General features: G+C 35.1%; 1 protein-coding gene across 2 annotated transcripts in view; it reads right to left on the reverse strand.

Annotated features, from left to right (window-relative positions):
- Window positions 1-628: 628 nt before the first annotated feature.
- The window catches only part of HSF2 (heat shock transcription factor 2), a 36,501-nt gene continuing 12,574 nt past the window's right edge, over window positions 629-24,555 (reverse strand). The window contains exons 2-13 of one of the 2 annotated variants that reach the window (XM_024759125.1): window positions 21,539-21,647; window positions 21,237-21,364; window positions 20,253-20,377; window positions 17,997-18,072; window positions 14,671-14,732; window positions 13,680-13,767; window positions 12,000-12,148; window positions 11,340-11,579; window positions 10,574-10,679; window positions 4,904-4,957; window positions 2,086-2,167; window positions 629-1,649 (exon numbers count right to left, since the gene is read on the reverse strand). In XM_024759125.1, the coding sequence (XP_024614893.1) occupies window positions 1,357-1,649; window positions 2,086-2,167; window positions 4,904-4,957; window positions 10,574-10,679; window positions 11,340-11,579; window positions 12,000-12,148; window positions 13,680-13,767; window positions 14,671-14,732; window positions 17,997-18,072; window positions 20,253-20,377; window positions 21,237-21,364; window positions 21,539-21,647 (1,512 nt within the window). In that variant the 3' untranslated portion in view covers window positions 629-1,356. The remainder of the gene's footprint in view (window positions 1,650-2,085; window positions 2,168-4,903; window positions 4,958-10,573; window positions 10,680-11,339; window positions 11,580-11,999; window positions 12,149-13,679; window positions 13,768-14,670; window positions 14,733-17,996; window positions 18,073-20,252; window positions 20,378-21,236; window positions 21,365-21,538; window positions 21,648-24,555) is intronic. The other variant, XM_024759126.1, reaches the window with a different exon arrangement.

The following is a 24,555-nucleotide window of genomic DNA, read 5'->3' on the forward strand; positions in this document are numbered from 1 at the left end:
AGCCAAGTATTTTAGGATCTGCTAAGGAAGGGTTTCTTATCCCTCTGTGCTACGCTTTATTTGAAATTTTACGTCACAGTAAGAGAGTTCCAAGATACTGAGACTATAACCAACAGGAAAGCCATCTTGGCAATTGCTCATCCAACTGCCCTAGAAGATATTCAGATACTAGCTCACTGCTTTCAGTCCTCTGCTTGAAGGTACAATTCTTCAAGTGATAGTACTCTGGCCTTGCATTAAGTCTAATTCTTCTGAGCAAGTGTTCCAAAGGAAAGAAGTGATTTAACTGTTTCTCTTATCTTCTCTCAGGGCAAAAAAAATTATAGGCCCTTGGCATCCAGTGATAATGTTCTTACCTAATTTGGGACAACTGGAAGCATACTTTTCTCAGTTCTTTATTAGCAACATAGAAAGCAAGCCAGCATAATTTTTAAATTTGGAGGCATTAAATTTCTTCCTTGTTGCAATACACAGTCTATCTTCTGCGATGAGGCACAAAGATCTTAGTATGACTCATATTAAGAATAATGGACAACAGACAAAGTTTACAGTTTAAGTCTACTTCCTATGAAAAGGAAAAACTGTCACATGGATGTCACCTCCAAAGAAGACACATAACAGACACTAGTACGCAACATTCATTATATTTATTTTACTAAATATTATGCTTCAAAAAAACACAAACAAACCAGAAAACTTTTACTTAAAACTAGTCCAGCGAGGTGGATGGGCTGACGGCACCCACCCCCCTTCTATGTACACGGAGCTGCAACTGCCTCAGACAGCAAGCACTCAAGTACACGTTGCCTTTCCTGTTGGACATGAATGAGCTTCTCTGAACCAAGAGAGACAAATGAAGTTTTACAAGATACAGGCACTTTATGTTCCCAGTTTTATAAAGAAGTCAAGTGAAAAATACTTAATAAAAGCAACTGGAACAGAGAAAGCTTTAGGAGTTCTACCATTAGTTATAGTGACTTACACTCAATGCAAACAAGACAGCATCAACAAGTAAAACAAAGAAACAAAAAGTTTAACTGGGGTTAATGAACATACATGTAAAAAACAAATCCAATTTGCTGTAATTGGAGAAAAATGGCCATTTTAATCCAACTTAAAGATATGCCAATACTGTGATTTAACGCATCAAATCTTATGTACCTACGTAGCTGAGTAACATCTGAAAGCTTTGCAAGAGTGTGTGGTTAGTGAGAAAAGCAAAAGGTGCTTTTGATTCCACAGTATCTGATTAAACGAAACAAAGCAATTTACAAAAAAAAGTACCAAATGATACTTTAAAATAAATAGTTCATCATTTTGATGAATATATACACGTAGAGTCCACTTCTTGGGGATTTAGCTATCTAAAAGTGGCATATCACTATCCAGAGGTGCAGGAGCAAGTTCACATAAATAAAACAGTGTGGCTTCACTAGCTTCAGCTTCAGTCAATGGCTCCAGGCGAACAAGCTTACTTTGGGTTGGTTCTGGGTCCAAGCTGCTGTCCAGAAGCTCATCAACTTCTATGGGTTTATCTACAGAGGACATAACTTCTGATGATGCTGTACTCCCCTGTTCAACAGTAGAAGCAGGGTTCCCATCGAGGAATGCAAGAAGTGGAAAGGCAGTGTACTGTATAAGCTGCTTATCTATAACAAAGATAAGAAGACTGATCTTTTATCACCAGCTTATATAGAGTTCAAGCTATATGGTGGAAAAAACAGAAGCAGATGTGCATATGTGCAATCATTACCCTTATATAGCCAAACAAGAAATATCACACTTTGTGTCAGTAAATTTAAAAATGTACAAGTCAGAAAATGTATACTTTTATTCAACAATTAAGAACTGAGGGTTCTTTCAGTTCTCCTGAAGTTAAATACGGGGGGAAAAATGACAATCTTTAAGAACTATTACTACACCAATTCAATGTCCTTTATATGCTGGAACCTTGATACGTTATGCATAGAACTGAGACTAATACAAATCTGTGTTCAATTGTTAAGCATGGCAAAACCTTCCTTGGCCCACAGTTTCTACATAGAAATCTTTATTTAAAAAAACTAATACTACATTTATACCTACCTGTTTTGGGTTTAGATTTTCTTCCCTCTTCTGAAACTGGCTGAACTACATTGCTCTTGGTTTCTAATCCTTTATTCTCGGACTAAAAGAGAAAAAATAATATAAAAATACTTGTCTCATATTTTATATGTTCCTGAAAAATAGCAAAAAATTAAAAACTGGTAAAATATAAGAATATTGGTATGTTCTCTGAAATATATGGGAAAGGGGAGCATCAGGAAAGATGAACTAGGGAGAGAAAGAGATTTGAGCAGAGGTAATGAAACTGCCTAAGAAAACTACTGCTGTCATCAGGTGGATGAAACAAAGAACCTGAACTAGGATGACACTAAGTACAAAAAGGAGGGAGCACTTCAGCACTAGAACAGACAGAATTTGACAAGAGTAGAAGATGGTAATGAATCAAAGATGGCTAGTTTCTAATTGCTTATGAAGAGATAATTCTTTAAACAATTAAATTCATTTTAAACAGCTTTGATTTAAAATGTATTACACATTTCTTTTCACTCACAAACAGGATATTTAGCATAACTGAACACGTTTACAGTAGCTCAGGATAACATCCTTCAAACTATTTATCCCTATATTTGGAAGCCTCAAAGTTGAGGTGGTGTTTCTTCATTTCCTTTTTGGCTCTTTCAATTCTTTTCTGTCATTTAAATTGCTTCTTTCAACCACTGTCTTCTCTCCTTACATCTGATTGTAAGGGGATTAATCTTTAAATGTTAAGTTCTTCAGTGTTCTTTTCAACGATGTTCAAACTGAGGTGCTGAGGTTCACAATTTTTCCTGAATAGCTGTAAGTCCCGGATATCTGCACACTTGTAAACTATATATGATGTAACAAACATACTAATTCCTATAATTTCCCTGATATTCATCACAAAATTAAGCAGTACAACTTTCCAGGCTTCATAGATAATAATCACTCCAAGACATAATAAAAACTACTTAAACTTCCACCAAAATTTACATTAAAATATTTCTCATTTAGCATTCACAATAAATAAACATTAATGAAATAATACCTTCTGTATTTTTCTACTTCCTAAAATAGGTATTTTCCAAGGATGCCACTCTTGTTATTCTAAATGCATATTAGAACCAGGATGACAAATGGGTTTCATCTCCCATACAAACTGTTGCTTATTAGTAGTGACCACTTAGACTGCTACAGTGAGGAGTATAAGGCATCCTGACTCATTAGTAAAGAGTGCTGTAATACATGTCACATAATACCTGTCATGAGCAAGGGAATGACAGCTGATGTGTCAATTATTTAAAAACAATCTAGATTCTAAAACTATGATAAAAAGAATCACTCTCAATTTTAATTTTTCTATAGTACTATAGAGCAATATGTAAACTTGCTGTTTAACTGCTATTTCTAAAAGCTTCTGGGAACAGGAGATGATTCAAGAATAGAGAACGACTCAATGTCTAACAATAAACAAACAGTACAGCACATTCACTAAATGAATGCATGATATGGGTTAATTCAACTTAAGGTCTCACATTCAATAATATATTTACTGAAACACAGTACTGACGTGGTCCACAGATTCTTATAATATAAACCTAGCCAAACTATAGTCCAAATGCCAAATTCAGCATCCTGACTTTACTGAAAGTAAAGTTTTACAGAAGCACAGCCATACTCATTCTTTTATGTATTGTCTACGGCTGCTTTTGCACTACAAATTGCAGTTGACTAGTTGTGACAGAGAACACCTGGCTTCATGCAAAACCAAAAATATTTAGTCTTCACAGAAAAAGTATGACAACCCCTGATATAAATCATCCAAATACTGAATGTATAATCAACCTTCTAGTTCAAAAATTCACAAATTCCTTCAACTTTAAGTTACCCAGGCTATAACTTTGAAAATGTAGAAAATGTGGTCAGGCCATCCTCACACATGACAATGGTCAGAAAAATTCCACCTCCTCACTCTAATACCTCATATTTATTTAATATGTGTTCATTTTTTACTATAAAGAACACGAATAAAAATTTTGATTCCACTAATCTAGAATTTGTACACATTTCAGGGGACCTGATTTACCTTTTTATTCAACGAAAAACAGGGATTACAGAACAAGTTGGTATAAATACAAGATAAATGAAGTATATACCTACTCAAGACAATAAGCTATACAACGAAACAGAATGATTTCTAAAGGTCTGCTCTAACAACTTCACACTGTTCTTATTACTCATTAAAAACCAGTTCTAAAGAATTTGTTAACATCTGCTAATCCCAACTGCAGGTACTATACATTTAAGAAAATAAAACAATTACTTAAAAAAAAAAGTCCAAAATCCATACTTCACTGTTTCAACTCACCTTACCTACAAATAATATAAATCCCTGTGCTTTTACTGTATACTAATAAAATGAAGGAACTTATTTAAAAATATGGGTACCCTTAAATTTTCAATAAAAAAATGCTGAGAAGTTTTTTATAGATGGAATAAGAATGTAAAATGAAGACACAGAACATGAAGAAATCATATTCTAATAATTTTTTTCAGTGATATACCTGAATATGCCAAATTTAGTCAGTTTATCTCCCAGCACATTGAGGGCTGATTTCACACTGGTACTTAATAGCACAAGGCACAGAAGAACTGGGCAATGATTCACCCCATAACCAAAAGCTAATTTTTCATCTAGAATTTTATTATCTTGATCACATTTATTAGGTAAGAATATAAAATGCTTTTTGTAACTGGGAGTGATACTGCTCTCTACTTACTAGGACTGTTTTCAAATTCTTACAGCTACGGGTCCTGAGCAACACAAATTAAAACTTACTTTTGTATTATTGATGTAATCTGTGGGATTCATCTGCACAGAACTAGTGAAAAGCTGAAAGACCAAACAAGAAAGATGATAAGTTTAAAAAATATTTTAAAAAAATTAACTGTGTGTTCAAAATTTCTATACAGCCATGTTGGGTGAAAAGATGTAGCTCCTGCACTAGGAAGTTTCCATATAGTAAAGCAAGTTTGGAAGAGAAAAGCGGAAAGAAAAACGAACAAAAGCAGAGCAAGCTAGCCCATGCATTAGCTGTTTTAAGAATTTCTATTCTATAAAGTAGTAGGGTAAATCACTTGAGACAAATAGTGGTTTTCCCCACCTCCCCTCTCCTTCATTTCCTTTATTTTTTCCTCCCTAAAAGCCTCTGGCCTTAAATGGCACCCAGGGCTGAGTCCCTTGCCCTGACAAGAGCCTTCAGTGACTACCTGCTAATTATGTGATAAACTTATAGAATCTGCTCTATGACAGTGGTTCCTAAATTATACCTCAAGTAGAGCCCTCTGACCAAATGGCTTAACTCCATGTTGGTTCTTTTCACCTCACCTAGCAAGCGAAGCCATAAATGCAAAGACCACTGCCTACTGCTTACTGCACTCCTCAGACCAGCCACTTTACAAACATAACTTTTGTTTATGTCATAAGCTTCAAAGTCATCCAGTCCACAGGGATTTACTGAGCATCTAAGAAAATGACATCATGAAGAATACAAGATGAAGACACTATTCCTGCTCTCCAGGAGCTTACAATCTAAAAGGCAAAATAAGAATAACATCAAATAGCAACATATGATCAGATACAATCCAGTATTACAATAATAATGGATGGTGGGGCTCAAAAGTACTAAGGAGCTAAGAGAAAGGAAAACAGACACACACACACACACACACCCTGTCCCTCAGATAAAACAAAAAGTCTTGATAAAACTATGTGACATGTAGTTCCTGGAGAACGGTTAGGACTTAGAAAGGAGAGTATGAAGGAGTACATTGTTACAGCATTAGCAACAAGAGAGAGGAAGAAATGGTTGTGAGGTAAGTTCTACAAATAAGATGGTTAAGTCCAAATAATGCAGAAGTCCTGAGTTGAATAGTAAGTTGTATACATAAGGTTCAAAAGGTACGGCAAGGCCAATGAATGGACAGGACATTCTGTCAGCAATAAGAGACTTGGGAGTGGCCTGAGTAATGAAATATACTGACTAAAGCATTTTAAGAGAATGAGCACACCAAATGGTTTGCAGGATAGAATGAAATGCAGAGACTCCTCCACCCTCTCTAAACACTGATTCCTCTCCTGAAAGTTCCACGTTCATTGTAGCCCTAAAAATATCCCCAGCTCTTCTTTTCCTTTCATTAACATTTCTTCCTTTCATAACTTTTCCTCCTACTGATCCATGAAGAGGAAGAGACTCAGTTTCTTAAGAGTAGGTAACTATACATCACTGCCAATCTCTACCAGTTCAGCTTGTACTTGCCTCAGAGGCCTGACCAGATTTTGTCCCTACTGAGAGTGGCATCTGAGGAGGACCAGCAGTATAAACTCCTCACTCCTTCTTTGCCTCAATCCCTCTACCCACTGACTCAGGGATACCTTCATGTATTCCCAGCAGACACATGGTCTGAAGTAGGAAAATAGATCATGTATGAGGAGGTGACACAGTTGAATGCTAAGGTCAAGTCTCTCCTACTGATTCCACACTGGGTCACTTGTACTGAACTCTGCAGCAAGAAGCTATGAGCTTCTCAGCATACTTATTACTCACACACGTTCGTACCATCTTTGCCATCTCAGAGAATAAGGCAACCTATGGGTAGATTTTTTATTTATGACAATACCCCAAAATTCAAGGATGAAATAAACAATGAAGGTCTTAGATGAGAGGCAACAGTGAAAATATTGGGTTGGCCCAGAAGTTCATTTGGTTTTTCTGTAAGATGGCTCTAGCAGCACTTAGTTGTCTTTAACTTCATTTGAAACAATCTTGCTAGACTGTATTGTGACAGCTGTCATATCAGCGTGCATTTAAAAAAAAAATTAAAATTGGTGAATTCTTATGTAGTCATTTTAATATTGAAGATGGAAGAAAAAACGCAACATTTTCAGCATATTATGCTTCACTATTTCAAGAAAGGTAAAAACGCAACTGAAACGCACAAAAAGATTTGTGCGGTGTATGGAGAAGGCGCTGTGACTGCTGAACGTGTCAAAGGTAGTTTGAGAAGTTTCGTGCTGGAGATTTCTTGCTGGACGATGCTCCACGGTTGGGTAGACCAGTTGAAGTTGATAGCGATCAAATCGAGACATTAATTAGAACAAGCAACATTACACCACGTGGCAGATAGCTGACATATTCAAAATATTCAAATTGAGCATTGAAAGTCACTATGAAGTTTGTTATGTTAATATGTATGTTAATCTCTTAGAAGTTTGGGTTCCACCTATGTTAAGTGAAAAAACCTTCTCGAACATATTTCTACATGCGATTCTCTACTTAAATGTAAAGAAAACATTCCTTTTTAAAACAAATTGTGATGAAAAGTGGATACCATACAATAATGAAAAGTGGATACTGTACAATAATGTGGAACAGAAGAGATCATGCGGCAAGTGAAATGAACCACCACCAACCACGCCAAAGGCCTGTCTTCATCCAAAGGTGATGTTGTGTATATAGTGGGATTGGGAGTCCTCTGTTATGAGCTCCTTCTGGAAAACCAAATGATTAATTCCAACAAGTACTGCTCCCAATCAGACCAACTGAAAGCAGCACTTGACGAAAAGCATCCAGAATTAGTCAACAGAAACTTCATAATCTTTCCATCAGGATAACGCAAGACTACATGTTTCTTTGATATCCAGGCAAAAACTGTTACAGCTTGGCTGGGAAGTTCGGATTCATCAGCCATATTCCAGATATTGTACCTTCAGATTTCCATTTACTTCGATCTTTACAGAATTCTCTTAATGGAAAAATATTCAATTCCCTGGAAGACTGTAAAAGGCACCTGGAATAGTTCTTTGCTCAAAAAGATAAAAAGTTTTGGGAAGATGGAATTATGAAGGTGTATGAAAAATGGCAGAAGGTAGTGGAACAAAATGGTGAATACATTGTTCAATAAAGTTCTTGGTGAAAATGAAAAATTGTCTTATTTTTACTTAAAAACCGAAGGCACTTTCTGGCCAACCCAAAAGAAAGTAGGGATGGTTTGTGAATGTTATTTTGGAAAATACACAGGCTTGGTGAACAAGGAGATGAAGAAACCAAGATTACTGTGATTACTATCCTGTGTGGGTAACAGAAGACTGATACCACTACAGAAAATAAAGCTTAAAAACGTAGCTAGTTTAGAAAATAAACAAAGGTTTTGTGTTAAAAACAAATAATTTAAGGCAAGATCTAACTGATGATCCCAAAGGCATGGAATCAGAATTCAAGCAAAGGTTACTTTAAAAAATATTAAGAGCTGGAGATATACATTTGAGAGCAATCCTACAAGCCAAAATCCCTCCAGAGAGGCAGGATAGAAAAAAGAAGAGAGGTAGGAAAAAACAGGATAAAAGACTGGGTACCTTGGGGAATATCCACAAGTAGAAGACAGCAAGAAAAAGAAAAGCTCTTAGAGGAAACAGAATGGTTAGGGAGATAGGAAGAGAACAAAGAGGTCCAGTGCCTTTAAAATCAACAGGAAAAGTTTTACAGTAGAAAATCAATAGTGTTAAACAGTAATAGTGTTAATTACTTATAATCCTTACAAAAGCCCTTCATGTCAGGCATCAGCCATATTTAACAGATGGGGAAACTGAGCAAGAGAGGTTAACTTTCCCAAGATTAATAACTTAGCTAGTAAGTAACATGAGCCAAAAATGGAACCCAAATCTGTCTGATTCAAAACAAACCTTCTTCCACTAGCCCAGTGGCCTAATTTGAAGGGAAAAAAAAAAAAAATGCTGCAGGCTACTTACACTGGATATACCAAGACAGCACAAGCTTTGAGTAAATAAGCAAGACAATCCAGGGTTTCAAAGGAAATATAGAGTGAAAAAAAAAAGTAACGAATACAGCCACTCATTTCTACAGTTTTGTAGTAAAAGGATTGGAGAAGCAGAATGGTAAATGAGCAGAGCAACACATCAAAACGGAGATGATCTGTACCCACTGAAGGCAGTTGGAAAAGATCAAGGATAGAGAGAGAAAAACAGAGAGGTGGGGGGCAGGTGTACAACCTGGCTTTAAAAAGGAAGTACTTCCTCTAAGAAGAAAGGATATGAGATTCCACAGCTGATGAGAGTATCAGGGCATGGTGAATTACGCTCTGTGAATAGGGAAGTGTTGGCTGGATAAGGTCGTGAGGACAAAAGAACGTGATAACTGTTCCAAAGTTAAATTAAAATGACCTACTTGAAGACTGTGAGGATTTGTAGAGTCAGAATTACAGGATTTTATTTCCTTCTTAGTGATCTAAGGGAGAGATATTCTAAAAGGTCTCTGGATTCAGATTGGGGACAAAGACTGATAGAATCAAGAAGGGCTGTCAAGTTACTGTTAAACAAGTCCAAATAGGTCATTAACATGGATGTTGAATTCAGTTAAGAGAATAACATGGAAAGGAAATCTTCAAAGAAGGTGAAATCCATCCTGTGAGGTACTGATGATTTAGGAAAAATAAGTCATGTGACACTGACAAACTGTAGAATCCTCTGATGTGAGAGAAGCTGTATTTTAAGGAAAAAAATGCAAAACAAAGAACAACAAAACTTTTCAAGTAAAAGAACACAACAGGGGCTTCCCTGGTGGCACAGTGGTTGAGAGTCCGCCTGCCCATGCAGGGACATGGGTTCGTGCCCCGGTCCGGGAAGATCCCACATGCTGCGGAGCAGCTGGGCCCGTGAGCCATGGCCGCTGAGCCTGCGCGTCCAGAGCCTGTGCTCCGCAATGGGAGAGGTCACAACAGTGAGAGGCCCGCGTACCGCAAATAAAAATAAAATAAAATAAAAAATAACACAACAGAAAATGGAAATAGGGGAAAGAACAAGATTCATCTGGATGAGACCAGGCCACATAGAAAGCTTTAGGTAAGAGAGAGAGGAGTGGTAGGAACAAGAGAAAAGAGAGCAAGGTTAGTACCAGAAATGGTAGACAAGGATTCAAAGTCCAGACAACATAGGAATCAAGTTCATATAGGTGGTGGTGAGGACTGGAATAGGGGAATCTTAGGACTCAATCCAAAAAAAATTTAAATATAATAACATATAATACATTTGACTGAAAAACATTAATTCCCAAAGTATTAAGAAGTGCCTGCATGCTGTTTCCTGGCTAATTATTTATACTATTTGCACTGATTTCTATTCAGTGACAATTTACTCTAGAGCAAAACATAACACAGCAACAAGTCCAGACAAGACCTGGATTTAACAGTACTGTTGAACAGAGTTGATATGTTGTTACACAGGGATTAACTGAACTTCTACTCAGAGACAAATAGTGATCTCCCTCCTTCACTTTCCTGAACCCATCTGTTCATTCTAATAAACAAAAGCATTCGTTAAAAAAAATAAACTGCAAAAACAGTGTAGAATTCAAGAATATGATGCACTGATTTATAAATACTATACATAAATACACAAACTGCCGGTACAACAAAGAATATTCAAAGTACCTACATCGACCAGGAGATCTGGGTCTATGCTAAACTGTCTTCCTGACAGCATGGCTTGGAAGTCCTCTAAACTGCAATCAATACTGTCAAGATAATCCAACAGCTCAACCCTAAGGAAAAAAGATTTAAAAAAAAATCAAATATTAGGTTTCCTTGCTTTTATGTTTAAAATCACACTGCAGTCTAGCTAGGCAAAATATTCCTAGCAATTGCTGAATCCTTACCAATTCTTAACCTTAAGAGATCCTATTCACTATTTAGGATTCAAAAAAACTTGGTTAATTGAGAACCCACAGCCTTTATACAAAACTTTAGTATTTAAAGAAAAAAGGTTCTGCAATAACCCAGTCTGATTTATCTTTTTCCTCTATACTATAAATTATAAAATGTTTAACCTCTTACTACTGGTTATATTGCTACTAACTTCTAGTTTTCTTTTGCTATAAAATAAGTTCCTTCATAGAGATTGTATTATTCCACAGTCCTGATAAAAACACAAATACACACAATCATACACACTTTTTTAAGACATTCAAAACCAAGTATTTCATTACAGAAATCTGAGGAATTGACAAGAAGATCCCAAGACTGCTCTTGGGATAATTAAATCTTTCTCAAAATACCATCTGCAGAGCTCAGCACTAGCCAGAACAGAAAGGTTGACTACATAGGTTCATAACCTGAAAGGAAAATCAATTCAAAGAGAAAAAGAACATGTGAAGTAAACAAAGAAAGCAAATAAACTTAGACAACCTTTAGATGAGACTCACTTTCCCAAAAGATTGATGTTATCATTTAAAATGGAATCCATCATGGTCACAGGATCTTCTGTGGTCAGACTAGATGAGCCATTTAGCTGGACGGCACTAGACATGAGAGGGCTGGTGCCATCACTGCCTGAACTTAGGGATTCTCTGGCTGGTTCACTCTGATCTCCACTCTGAATGACAGGTGCATATTCATCTTCATTGTCATCTTCAACAATGACAATATCAGGGTACTGGCTACAGCTAGATCAGCAATATGAGAAATAACCAATCACATTCTCAGACTAATTCAATAAATTCACCCTATCCAGTCACTCTCCATGGAAACTCTCTCCCCAAACCACCTGTCAAAAGGCTTTTCTTGGGTGTGTAGTTTAATGAAAAATATTGATACTTCATATAATACAAGACCACAAAGAATCAGTTAAAGGTCTTTAACTCCAAACTTTAAAAATAAGAATGAATTCTCATTACTTTTTGCTGGGAGTCTTTTCGCTGGAGGGAGGGGGGTTATGTGCTTGAATAATTTGGCTTAATTTTTCAGTTCAATAATTAAAATATGAGTCAGATATTAGTTTATCGAAGCATAAAGTAGTTTTAAATTTAGATCTCTGATAAAAAAAGAGTAATATTTTCAAAAATTGTATTTCACAATCTCCTTACTTGGAGGGATCAGATATAACATCCTCATTAGTTTCTGGAATAACTGGGATATTTTCTTCATCTGCATTATCATCAGTAACGTCATAAATAATGATATCATCTGAAATCCGCTCCCTTGGCTTTAAACCTTCAGTCCTACTGTGTGGAACCTAAAAAATCAGGTAGAAAATATATCAAAAAACTGAAATTATTTTGACTACCAAACAACATACCATTTAAAAAATGTTAACTGGGCACTGAGATATGATGGTAAGCAAAACAGATATGTTTTCTGCCCTTATGGGACTTATACACTAAATTGGTATTAGAAGTACGAATTTACAGAGGTATGACATGTATTATCTGCATGCTACTTAACTATTTCTTTTACTGTAAGGGACCTTAAAGATGACATGCCTCAGAATGTTTCCATGAAAAGATCTTCAAATTTTAAAGATTTTTTATACCCAAAGAGTAAAAAAGTCTTAGGACTTCATCAGAAATCTCGAACATAACCAGATGGCCACTGGGCTGATGGGGATTATTTCATCTCAAGCTACTCTGTTTGACGCCATGTTTTATTCTTACTCATTAAATGGTTTCTTTAAAAGGGGGAAAAAAACACTTCAACTATTCCACAGCTAAATGTCAGTCTGGCATTTTAGCAATTATTATTTTTTTTAATTCAGCTACAGCTATATTCAGACCATGGATACACTAATAAAAAAACATTCAATTCTCCAAAGCAAACTAAAGTCATTATTATAATAGAAAATTCTATCAATTTCAACTCTAGATAATATAGAGGCAAAAGATGCAAATCACGTTAAATTAAGAAATCTTCACCCATTTACATGAGTCTTCAATCCTAAAAACAGGTATGCTTGATAATTTAAACAGTGGGAAGAGGAACCAGATGTCAGGTTAACTCTGACTTGCCTGAGAACAAAAATCTCAATACTTTAATAATAAATCTAAAGCAGTATTTAGAATTCTAAGATTTGAAAGTAACAATGATAATCAGATATTAAAAGAAGTCTGGACTCAACTAATTGCCACTGGGTATAAGTTTGACAATTTACCCAGAGAGCTTGTGAAAAAATGAAGGTAAACAAAAATATTTTTTGAAATTGCTACAGTAAAAGAGTCTAGGTCTGTACACATTTATAATAAAAGTTAGAAACAACTTAAAATAACCAATGGACAAGTGCATAATTACATTATCATAACATTCAATTAATCTCATATAGTAGTTAAGATCAACTAAATCTCTATGTTTAATAAATCTCAAAAGCAAGACCAAGTGAAAGAGGCCACACTGCAAAATGATATGTACAAAATAATATCATTTATATAAAGCTTAGACATATGCAAAATAATACCAAATATTGTTTATGGATTCACACATCAAACGGCCATGGGAATGACACATACTACTTCAAGATAGTGATTTATCTCTGGGTGACAGGGGAGACTGGAGAGGGAGAGAAAAATGAACTTGGGAACAGGTAACTGAGATAGCTGTATTTGTAATAGTTTATCTCTTAAAATAATCTAGAGCAAATGATAAAAAATGTCATGATTTAAAAGCTGGAGGATGAACAGTTAGATTATTCACTAAACTTTTTCAAATGCATGACATACTGCTGTAATAAAATTTAGTTTGAGATAATAAATATAAAACAGAATTTAAAAAATTACTTTATGATGGTGATTATCAGCTGGTTCTTTCACTATGTGCTGAAACAAATTCTTCTTTTGAGCTCCATTAGTGTTTAGAAGTAGAGGTCTGAAAATCAGAAGATATACATGAAGTTCAGTGAGCAAACATACATGGAGTTTAAATTGCTTCTAATAATTTAGACACATATAAACACACTCATTTTAATAATGAATAAAAAATTTCAGTACACAAGAAACTCTTAAAAACGATTACCTCTTTGGAGGGGTATGGGGGATAGTGTATCCACGGCTTTTACTTCTCCATTCTTCTGTGTTATCTTTGTTATAATAAACACTATAAATTACTCTCCCCAAATATACTTCATTGCTGACTGAACTACATAACTCTTTATGGTTCTTACATAGTAAAAAGTAGGTAATATCACAAAGACTCAGCGGAAGTAGAGTTAATTCTACAGCATAAGCTGTAAGTATAACCAAGCTCTGCTAAAATCCTTTGCCTTACAAGATAATCTTTTTCTCCTTCTACCTATTCCTTTGTCCACTGTTTTCCTTATGTTTTAATTGTGACAAAGGTAGTTACTGACATTTATGGGTATCACAACCCATGGTCAATGTACAGGTTTTTAAAGACCCTTGTGAGTGGATTAAACATGAGACATCAAGTAAAAACTTTTTATGCTTTTTTCAGCATGTATCCTCTCTTTAAGAGTTTCTCTCACTGAGGACTAATGCTACAATAATTTGCTAATGTGAATGAAAGATGAACTCTTTATAAACCGTATGTATGTAAAATGACCATTTAGGCTATTCTAATCTCTCAAAAACAGCAAGATGACAATAGTAGGAAACACCACCACTCTTGAAATGTTAGAAGTATAATTTAACAAGGGAGGACTGTTCATCTGGGACAACACGCATATACTCAGCAAATGTAGACCATTCATGATTAAATTCTAACGTTTGGTTGTCTATAGATAGGTCAAAATGTATTATCATAAAATCTTACCTTTTACGTTTTAAACTCACAAGTTGGTTATTCTGAACCAATGTAACAATAAACTGGACAATCTAAAAGGAAAATATAAATAAGAAATATTCCATCATAGATTCTTAATTCTTTAGTCTATATTACAAGTCTTATAAAATTAATGCAGGTACTGTATGTCCTCTATTCTAAGTCACATAGTTTCTCACATATTAACATTTTAAATTTGGATGCATCTTACAATGATATTTAAAGAAATGTACCAGCATCCAGGCAGAAGAACAACCTGTGATAAAGTTGCTGCTACCTAAGATATAGAGGTACCTAGGACATCCATCTACCCATATATCTATCTCTATATCTAGCTTCCTACCCACCCATCCACCTATTCATCTATTAAATATTCAGTTCAATTATTTGTCTTGATGATAAGTACCAAGCATGCCTGGATACAGATCCCTATTTTTACTTAAAATTCTTTCAAGAAGATTATGACGCAGAAAAGAAAACTGATGTTTGACAGATATTTTTCTTATACCAGGTAATACAATTAGAGGCAAAAGAAACTGCCAACTCTCTCAGAATAGATCTTACTATTTTCAAGTTAGAAAAAGTTTATTGGCTAACTCTAGAAAAATTATTATTGAGACACTGAACATCTGTCAAAGCTTCCTGATGACAATCACGGGAAGCTGATTTAATCTTCAGAGTCTGATTAAATTTAGAAAAAGACTATTAAACAGATCAAGACATGCAAACAATACTTCATATTTTATGATAGTGTTTCTTAAAGTGTGGTCCATGGAACAGCAGCACTGGCCTAGGAGCTTTTTAAACATGCAAATTCTCTGCCTCACTCCAGAATTGCTGAATCTTAAATTCTGAGGATGAGGTCTAGCAACATGTGTTGTTTAGCAAGACCTCCAGGTGATACTGATATGAATGTGAGAACTGGTTTAGGGGTATGTCTTGAAATTATACTGCCTAAAGGAGTTAAAAAAGTAAACTATTAAAAGCAGTATAGGGGCTTCCCTGGTGGCGCAGTGATTAAGAATACGCCTGCCAATGCAGGGGACACGGGTTCGAGCCCTGGTCCAGGAAGATCCCACATGCCACGGAGCAACAAAGCCCGTGCGCTGCAACTACCGAGCCTGCGTTCTAGAGCCCACGAGCCACAACTACTGAAGCCTGCGTGCCTAGAGCCCGTGCTCCACAACAAGAGAAGCCACCGCAATGAGAAGCCTGAGCACCACAACAAAGAGTGGCCCCCGCTCGCCACAACTAGAGAAAGCCCGCGTGCAGCAATGAAGACCCAAGGCAGCCAAAGATATATATTTTTTTTAAAAATTTATTTTAAAAAAAAGCAGCAGTATATCACTGAGATGTTATGAATAAAGGGCAAGTGACTGATGACTATTTAGACTCTGCAGAAGAGTCCCTTGTACAAGCTTTATGAAATATAATTACACAATTAAAATAGAGAATTGTCCATTGAAAAAACACACCGTATAGCTTTAATTTTGTACATTCTCCCCCAAACGAGGCTACTAAATGGTTTGCCTTACAATTAGTATTAACTTTGCCGTGGAGAAAAATATAGACATTTTAGTTGAAGAGTTAAACAGCATTAGAGTCTATGAAAAGGAGGTTAGCCACTAAATTGCTTATTCAAAAGAAAATGCTGACAGCTGATGAAAAGACAACATTTAACCTTAAAGATATCTACGAAATAGTCCAATTACTTTTGTTAATTTATAAAAAAGTGTTAGGGAAAATTCTTAAAACATTAGTTGGCTGAATTTACAAGAACATGAATCTCTGGCTAAATTTCTCCTGAAATTTGCTGTGTATTTCAGTTCTCTTCTGACACTTTGGCATTATGTTATAGAGTTCGTTTCCTGAAGGAGAAGATGAGGCATTTAACATTTACATCATTGGACTTCTTTAGCTGACAAGTTCTATAACAGACACCTCCCATATATTATTCCAATTAATCCAAGGCCAAACAGTAAATGGCAGAATTAGAAACAAATTCCAGGAATAGAGAAAAAATTATCACCTGTCATCATGCATTATGTAAACTCCCTAACCCCACTAAAACACATAGATTCAAACTCAAATTTGAGCAGAAAGAATGTTAGATTTCATGAAAAACTGAAATGTTAAATAAGTATTTTATCAACTATCCTTGCTTTAAAAAAAAAAACCCAACAAATTATGGAGTATTGTGAGTTGATATTTAACCAAAACATTGTTTTCTGAAAAAGATTAACAGATTTTAAAAATAAAGCACAGGTTAAGGTACACCTATCATTTAAAATCAGGTATTCTTAAACAGGGCTTCAAGTTGGAATCAAATATCAAAGTTTTAAAAATACATGTACTTGGACTAAACACTTAAAGTTGAATCCTACATTCAACCTTCACTTGCATACTTATTTTTAAAAATCAGTATACCTATTTTGACTATGGGCCAAAGGCTACAGCTACCATTCATCTCTGTGTTCTAAGCCTGCTCCACTACACCCATATCCTTTCAGTCATAACACTATTTTTAGCTAACGGCCTCTGACTAGGAACAAACTGAAGCTCTCCCACCCTCCCTCCCCTGATAAAACCTGTTGCTTAAACTTAGTCCAGTTTACTCATGAGCAAAAAATAGCTGCCTTAATTACTTTTATGTTTCACCTCTTATTAACATATGAAAGCTGATATGAGAAGATTAAATCACAAGGACACAATTGCAGCAGAGAGATTTTCTGTTCCCCCAGTAATTTTCAGCTCATATACTAAAATCTAGGATTTATTTTACAACACTACATTAACTGCTTTTCTGCACATACTAAGAGTGGCATACACTTATAACTCATTTTTTGAACACATAATTTGATCGACTGACTTGAAAATATTAGTCATTTATCTTCCAAGGCCATATCTATGCCTTTTAGAATAAAAAATAGTAAGACAAAAAACAAAAAAAAATCCCACACAGTAAAGCTATGTCTTTTACATAAAATGTTAAGAAATTGGTAGTATATTGATTATACTCCTAAGAATTAAGTATAATAAAGTTGTTATATCAGGCAAAAATATTTTACTAAAAGCTAATGAAACATTATCTGGAAGTATGGAATGACTACATTTAGCTAATAAGAAATTTTTTTTATTACAAAGAATATGTAACACTTGGCTTAATTTGTTTGATTTCATAGTTTTACTTCTGTGTACCCAATACATAAGAAACTAAGATCAATCACTGACTACTCAATAGAGATTTCTGCCGGGGGTGGGGTCACAAATGGTACTCATTAAACAAATGCAGATTACAGTCAGAGAAAAAAGCTTACCTTTCGAATAACTTGTTGCTGTTGTGCATGTTTTGCTCGTAATTCTGAAACCTCCTTCCAAAGGGACTCATTCTCACTATGTTATCATTTATGAAAAATAAAAATAAAAAAATTCAGTCAGATAAGCCAGACCTCAATATCTTTAATTAAGAACACCAGACTTGAACTAGTTTTTACTATATATTTTTATGAGACTAGGAAAACTTTGGTTCAATTACACAGAATGGCAACTAACCTTGACACAACTCCAGAATCCTTCCTTCATAACTGTAGTATCTTCTACTCATGGCAATGTATGCACGAAAACTTAAGATTTATGCTTACATCCATACATAGTAGGCCATTTACTCCTCTGACAATCTGCTTCATTACTTCCTGTTTAAAAAATAAGCTAACTTTTCAACTATGGCTACCATGTGAATTCAGGACTTGTGCTTAGGAAACAATTCTTAAAGGGGAAATGACATTTACCCAACACTTGCTATGCCAGGCACTATTCTAAACATTTTATGTGTATTACTTAAACTTCTCTAAAATCTGTCAAGAAAGGAATTATCTCTATTTTATAGATGAGGAGACTGAGACTCAGAGAATTGAGAAGACTTACCCAAGATCACACAGACAATTTGTTAAGTATTGATGTCGAGCTAAAGTCTGTAAGACTCTAAAACTGTCTAAAGATCTGTCTCAAACACAAGCATATAAATGTTTGGTTTTTTTAAAGCATATTAAAAGATCTGTTTTTTTAAAAGCATATCTAAATACATGACAAACCAATTATATGCCCAGCAGTAATAGTTTTTTTTCCTTCATTCACCATCTTCCATTGAAATTGCAGTTATTAAATGTTAGCAGCAATGATAACTTTGAGAAGGCCTGAAAGATTAATTCCTCTATTAAATGCTCTAATTTTTGCTCTTTTGTTAATTTACACAAAAGCCATCTTCCTCAATCCAAACTATTACAAAAGGGACTGAATTTAAATATAGAGGGCACAGAAGATAAGATTTTGATACTTACTGAATAACTACTGTACTTTTTCTGACTCAGAAATATAAAGATACCGTCACCTGCCTACTAAAGATAAGTAGGAGAATGGTTACCACTAAGACTTACAAGATGAATTTGAGATCCCACTCCTTAAAAGCTAAATCTGAGATTCAAGGAACTGGGTCAAAGGGCACTTCAACAGACACAAGATACATAGAGTAAACCAACATAAGTGCTTAAATAAAACATGCAAAACTAGCAAGCTTCAAATTAAGGCTTATTAAGAAAGGGAATCAAAGTCCAAGGTTACTCTCAATGAAGATACTTGAGTTAAGAATAGCTAGACTAACGTCCCACAAATGAAATGGGACAGACAATACATAAAATAAATACTCTTAAGACCTTGGCGCCTATTTACTATAAGAGAATTCCAACTACTTACTAAGAAGAGAAATATAGGTCTACTCTATACACAAGTTGTTACTGTGGCATTAGGATAATGCTGCCAAAAATTGTAGTAAAACAAAATACAGCACTTTTCTGTAGATAAAAGGTTTGAATATCACTTTCCCAAGTCTATGTAAAGTAAGTATCAAGTAGGACAAGCCTCTAGTGTCCTTTTTTCCCTATTTTTTGTGTCCTATTTTTTCCTAAAAGATAGGCCACATAGAAAATGTCCTAAGAAACTTCTATAAAAGAAAGGATAGGTAACGTATTTTTTTAAAAGATTTTTTTATGTGGACTAATTTTGAAGTCTTTATTGAATCTGTTACAATATTCCTTCTGTTTTTTTATGTTTTTTGGCCGCGAGGCATGTGGAATCTTAGCTCCCCAACCAAGGATCAAACCCACACCCCTGGCATTGGAAGGTGAAGTCTTAACCACTGGGTCCACCGGGTCCAGAGAAGTCCCTGTAGTATGGCTTATGGTCCTCATATGTGTGTAAACATATGAAAGTCAACCTAAGTAGAATCATAGTTTCCTACACCAACTTAATAATCTATTATTTCATCAGTAACACTTGTGAATCAAATTGTTTTGACTGACCAAGTTTATATATTCTTTCAACACCATCATGAAAATACAATATTGGGGTAAAGTTTATGGCTACAAATAAAAAATAAAGGGAATCAATACTTAAGAAAAAGGCTTTTGATCTTGGCTTCAACAATGTAATCTAGGTACTTAAAGCACCAACCTCCAAACCTCAACACACACATACACACCACCCCCATATTAGGATTATATTTGGAAATAATACTTTACCTTTTTAATTCAGAAAGCCTGGACTCAATAGTTTCTTGTTTTATTTGAACCTTCTGAGCACTACTTATAATTTTTGTTAAATCTTCCTGACGAATTTTATTTTCTTCTGGTTTTGCAGATGAAACCTTTCAAAAGGTAAATGTAGGAAATTAAACAAATACTAAACACCATGATTATAATTCAAAACTTCCCTGTTATAAGACGTTTTTGTAGCCTGTCCAGGAAGTGAGATTTAGTTCCAAAAGCCCAGGAAAAGAATAGACTTCATAGCTCAAAGAGAGGATAAGGAATAATCAGTTTATTTATTTATTTTTAATGTGGAAAAGTTTCCATAAGCAGGAGCAACTTAAGGGCTTTTTTTTTTGTTTTCATTTTCTTCTGTCAAATTCCCAGTAATTTCCCCAAGCCTATTTATTATTGCATTCCACTTTTAATTAAATTTATGCGGAATAGTTGCACACTAAGACCATGTTCTTTCATGGTCCACTACCCTTTTACCGCCCCCCACCCCACCTTGTGAATTTAGTCAAAATATCTTATTTCAGCAAAACATATCATCCATTCAAAAATGTATTATTTAAATTCCTACTATATATAAGGGACTTATTTTGAGCACTAGATATTCAGCAGCGAACCAAAGAAAAACGCCCTCCAGACAGCTGACTTTCTAGTAGGAACTTACGTTTTTTAAGTTAAATTATAAGGAGTGAGCCATCACCATATAGATGACTCCTTATCCTAAGTCAGAATGTAAACATTTCCTTTCCTCTAAAAAGTGTTTAAAGACTGAGCCCTCCATACAGTTGAGCGCAGAGGAAAAAAAAAAAAAAAAGGGCAAAATAATTAAAGCTTTATTAGTCTAAGTTGTCCCAACAAGAAAACCTGTGTATTTCAGTACCTTCTTAATGTCAACAAATGAAATATGTCTTGGCCAAGTATACTACATGTTAACGCCCTAATTAAATCACGTTAACAATAGCTCACCTTCCTTTTAATGTTCTCCAACAAGTCATCCTGGCCTTGTTTGAAGTAAGGATGCTGAAATTCAACAGGACCATCTCGTTCTTGCTTCACAATTCCAGAGTCAATATGTACTACTTTACGAAAACCATCTGAAAAAGATTCAAAATTCAGATTTTGAATAAAATTTTAAATAGACAAAAGTAAAAACTTAAAAAATTAATGGTGCTTCTATGGAATATATTTTCCTTTATCATCCTAATGGTGGAAAAGGTTTAATCAGTGACTGATGACAGTACTCCAATTAAACTGCTATCCATACTCACACATATTCAGTTGCCTTACAAAACTTGCCATGTTATTGTGCTTGAAATATTTGGGAAGAATTTCTTTTGCAAATCTTTGTTCATCCAAAACCAGAAAACTTTGGCCATTCTGAAAAAAATTGAAAACGTCAATTAGTTAAATCCTCTGAAATTAGGTGATACATATGAACCTCAAAACTTGGCAGTCTTTCCATGACACCTTCAGACCATCATTTTATTCCTATTAATAGCAGCAAAAACAAACTGCAATTAAGTTACAAATTTCAATTAAGCTCCAAACTGCAATTAAACTTTTTGATGTCAATCTCAAAAGTTTAGGAGTATGTATTAAACCAAAAGCTGCATCAAACTTTATAGTTAAATATTAGAAAGATTTCCATTCTTCTAATCAAAAACTAATAAAATACAGTACGTAGCTAGTATAATTACTTAACAATGTTTTAAAGCCAATGCAATTAAGACAAAAATAAGATAAAATTTGAAAGAAAGTCATATTTTATCAATAAACATAATTATATATTTGTACAATCAACTGAAAAACCACAAGAGAATTCAGTAAGATATCTAGCTACTAATTGACACACTAATAACGAAAGGTCAGAAAGAAAAATTTTTTTAAAATCCCATTTACCACTGCAACAAAAAGAATAAAATACATAGGAATAAACCTACCTAAGGAGACAAAAGACCTGTACTCTGAAAACTGTAAGACATGGATGAAGGAAATCAAAGATGACACAGATGAAAAGATATAACATATTCTTGAATTGGAAGAATGAATATTGTCAAAATGACTATACTATGCAAGGCAATCTACAGATTCAATGCAATCCCTATCAAATTACCAATGGTGTTATTCACAGAACTAGAACAAAAAAAATCTTAAAATCTGTATGGAGACACAAAAGACCCTGAAAAACCAAAGCAATCTTGAGAAAGAAAAAATGAAGCTGGAGGAATCAGGCTCCCTGGTTTCAGACTATACTACAAAGCTACAGTCATCAAAATGGTATGGTACTGGCAAAATAACAGAAATATAGATCAATGGGACAGGATAGAAAAGCCCAGAAATAAACCCATGCACCTATGGTCAATTAATCTACAACACAGGAAACAAGACTATACAGTACAGGACAGTCTCTTCAATAAATGGTGCTGGGAAAACTGGACAGCTACATGTAAAAAAATGAAATTAGTATACTCTTTAAAACCATACACAAGAATAAACTCAAAATGGATTAAAGACCTAAATGTAAGACCAGATACTATAAAACTCTTAGAGAAAACATAGGCGAAACACTTGACATAAATCACAATATCTTTTTTAAGCCATCTCCTAGAGTAATGGAAATAAAACCAAAAATAAACAAATGGGACCTAATTAAACTCCTCTGCACAGCAAAGAAAACCACAGACAAAACAAAAAGACAAACCAAAGAATGGGAGAAAATATTTGCAAAGATGCGACTGACAAGGGATTAGTCTCCAAAATTCACAAACAGCTCATGCGGCTCAATATCAAAAAAACAAACAACCCGATCAAAAAATGGGCAGATGACCTAAATATAGACATTTCTCCGAAGAAGACATACAGATGGCCAAGTGGCACAAGAAAAGATGCTCTACATCTCTAATTATTAGAGAAAGGCAAATCAAAACAATGAGATATCACCTCACACCAGTCAGAATGATGATCATCAAAAAACCTACAAACAATAAATGCTGGAGAGAGTGTGGAGCAAAAGGAAGCCTCCTACACTGTTGGTGGGAATGTAAATTGGTTCACCCACTATGGGCAACAGTATGAAGGTTCCCTAAAAAAACTAAAAATAGAGCTACAATATGATCCAGCAATCCCACTCCTGGGTATATATCCAGAAGAAAACATGGTTTGAAAGGATTACATGCACCCCAATGTTCACTGCAGCACTGTTTACAATACCCAAGACATGGAAGCAACCTAAATGTCCATCGACAGATGAATGGATAAATAAGATGTGGTACATATATCCAATGGAATATTACTCAGCCATCAAAAAGAATGAAATAACGCCATTTGCAGCAACATGGATGGACCCTGAGATTATTATACTAAGTAAACTACGTCAGACAAATATCATACAATATTGCTTATATGCAAAATCCAAAAAATATACAAATGAACTTATTTTCAAAACAGAAACAAACTCACAGACTCAGGGAACAAATTTATGGTTACCACGGGGAAGGGTGGGAGGCAAGGGATAGATTGGGATTTGGGGATTGACATGTACAGACTACTATATTTAAAATAGATAACCAACAAGGACCTATTGCATAGCACAGAGAACTATACTCAATATTATGTAACAACCTAAATGGGAAAAGAAATTGAAGAAGAATAGACACACATATAACTGAATCACTTTGCTGTACACCTGAAACTAACCCATGGTTAATCAACTATGCTCCAACATGAAATAAAAATTAAAAAAAAAATAAAGTCACTAGTGTATTTCCATATAAAAAATAAACAATTTGAAATTTCCTTCTAAAATAATCAAAATAATATGGTAGTGACATAAAGACAGACCAATCAATGGAACAGAATAGAAAATCCAGGAATGAACCCTCATACATACAGTCCAAGAATTTTTGACAAGGATGCCAAGACAATTCAATGGAGGGACTTCCCTGGTGGTACAGTGGTTAAGAATCCACCTGCCAATGCAGGGGACATGGGTTCGAGCCCTGGTCCAGAAGATCTCACATGCCGTGGAGCAACTAAGCCAATGTGCCACAACTACTGAGCCTGCACTCTAGAGCCCACGAGCTACAACTACTGAGCCCGTGTACCACAACTACCGAAGCCTGCACGCCTAGTGCCCGTGCTCTGCAACGAGAAGCCCGCGCACTGCAACAAAGAGTAGCCCCTGCTCGCTGCAACTAGAGAAAGTCCGCGCGCAGCAACGAAGACCCAACTCAGCCAAAAAAAAAGACAATTCAACGGAAAAAGAACAGCCTTTTCAACAAACCAT

The sequence above is a fragment of the Neophocaena asiaeorientalis genome, unplaced genomic scaffold (assembly GCF_003031525.2).
Source record: "Neophocaena asiaeorientalis asiaeorientalis breed wild unplaced genomic scaffold, Neophocaena_asiaeorientalis_V1.1 scaffold5, whole genome shotgun sequence".
Classification (NCBI taxonomy): Eukaryota; Metazoa; Chordata; class Mammalia; order Artiodactyla; family Phocoenidae; genus Neophocaena; species Neophocaena asiaeorientalis.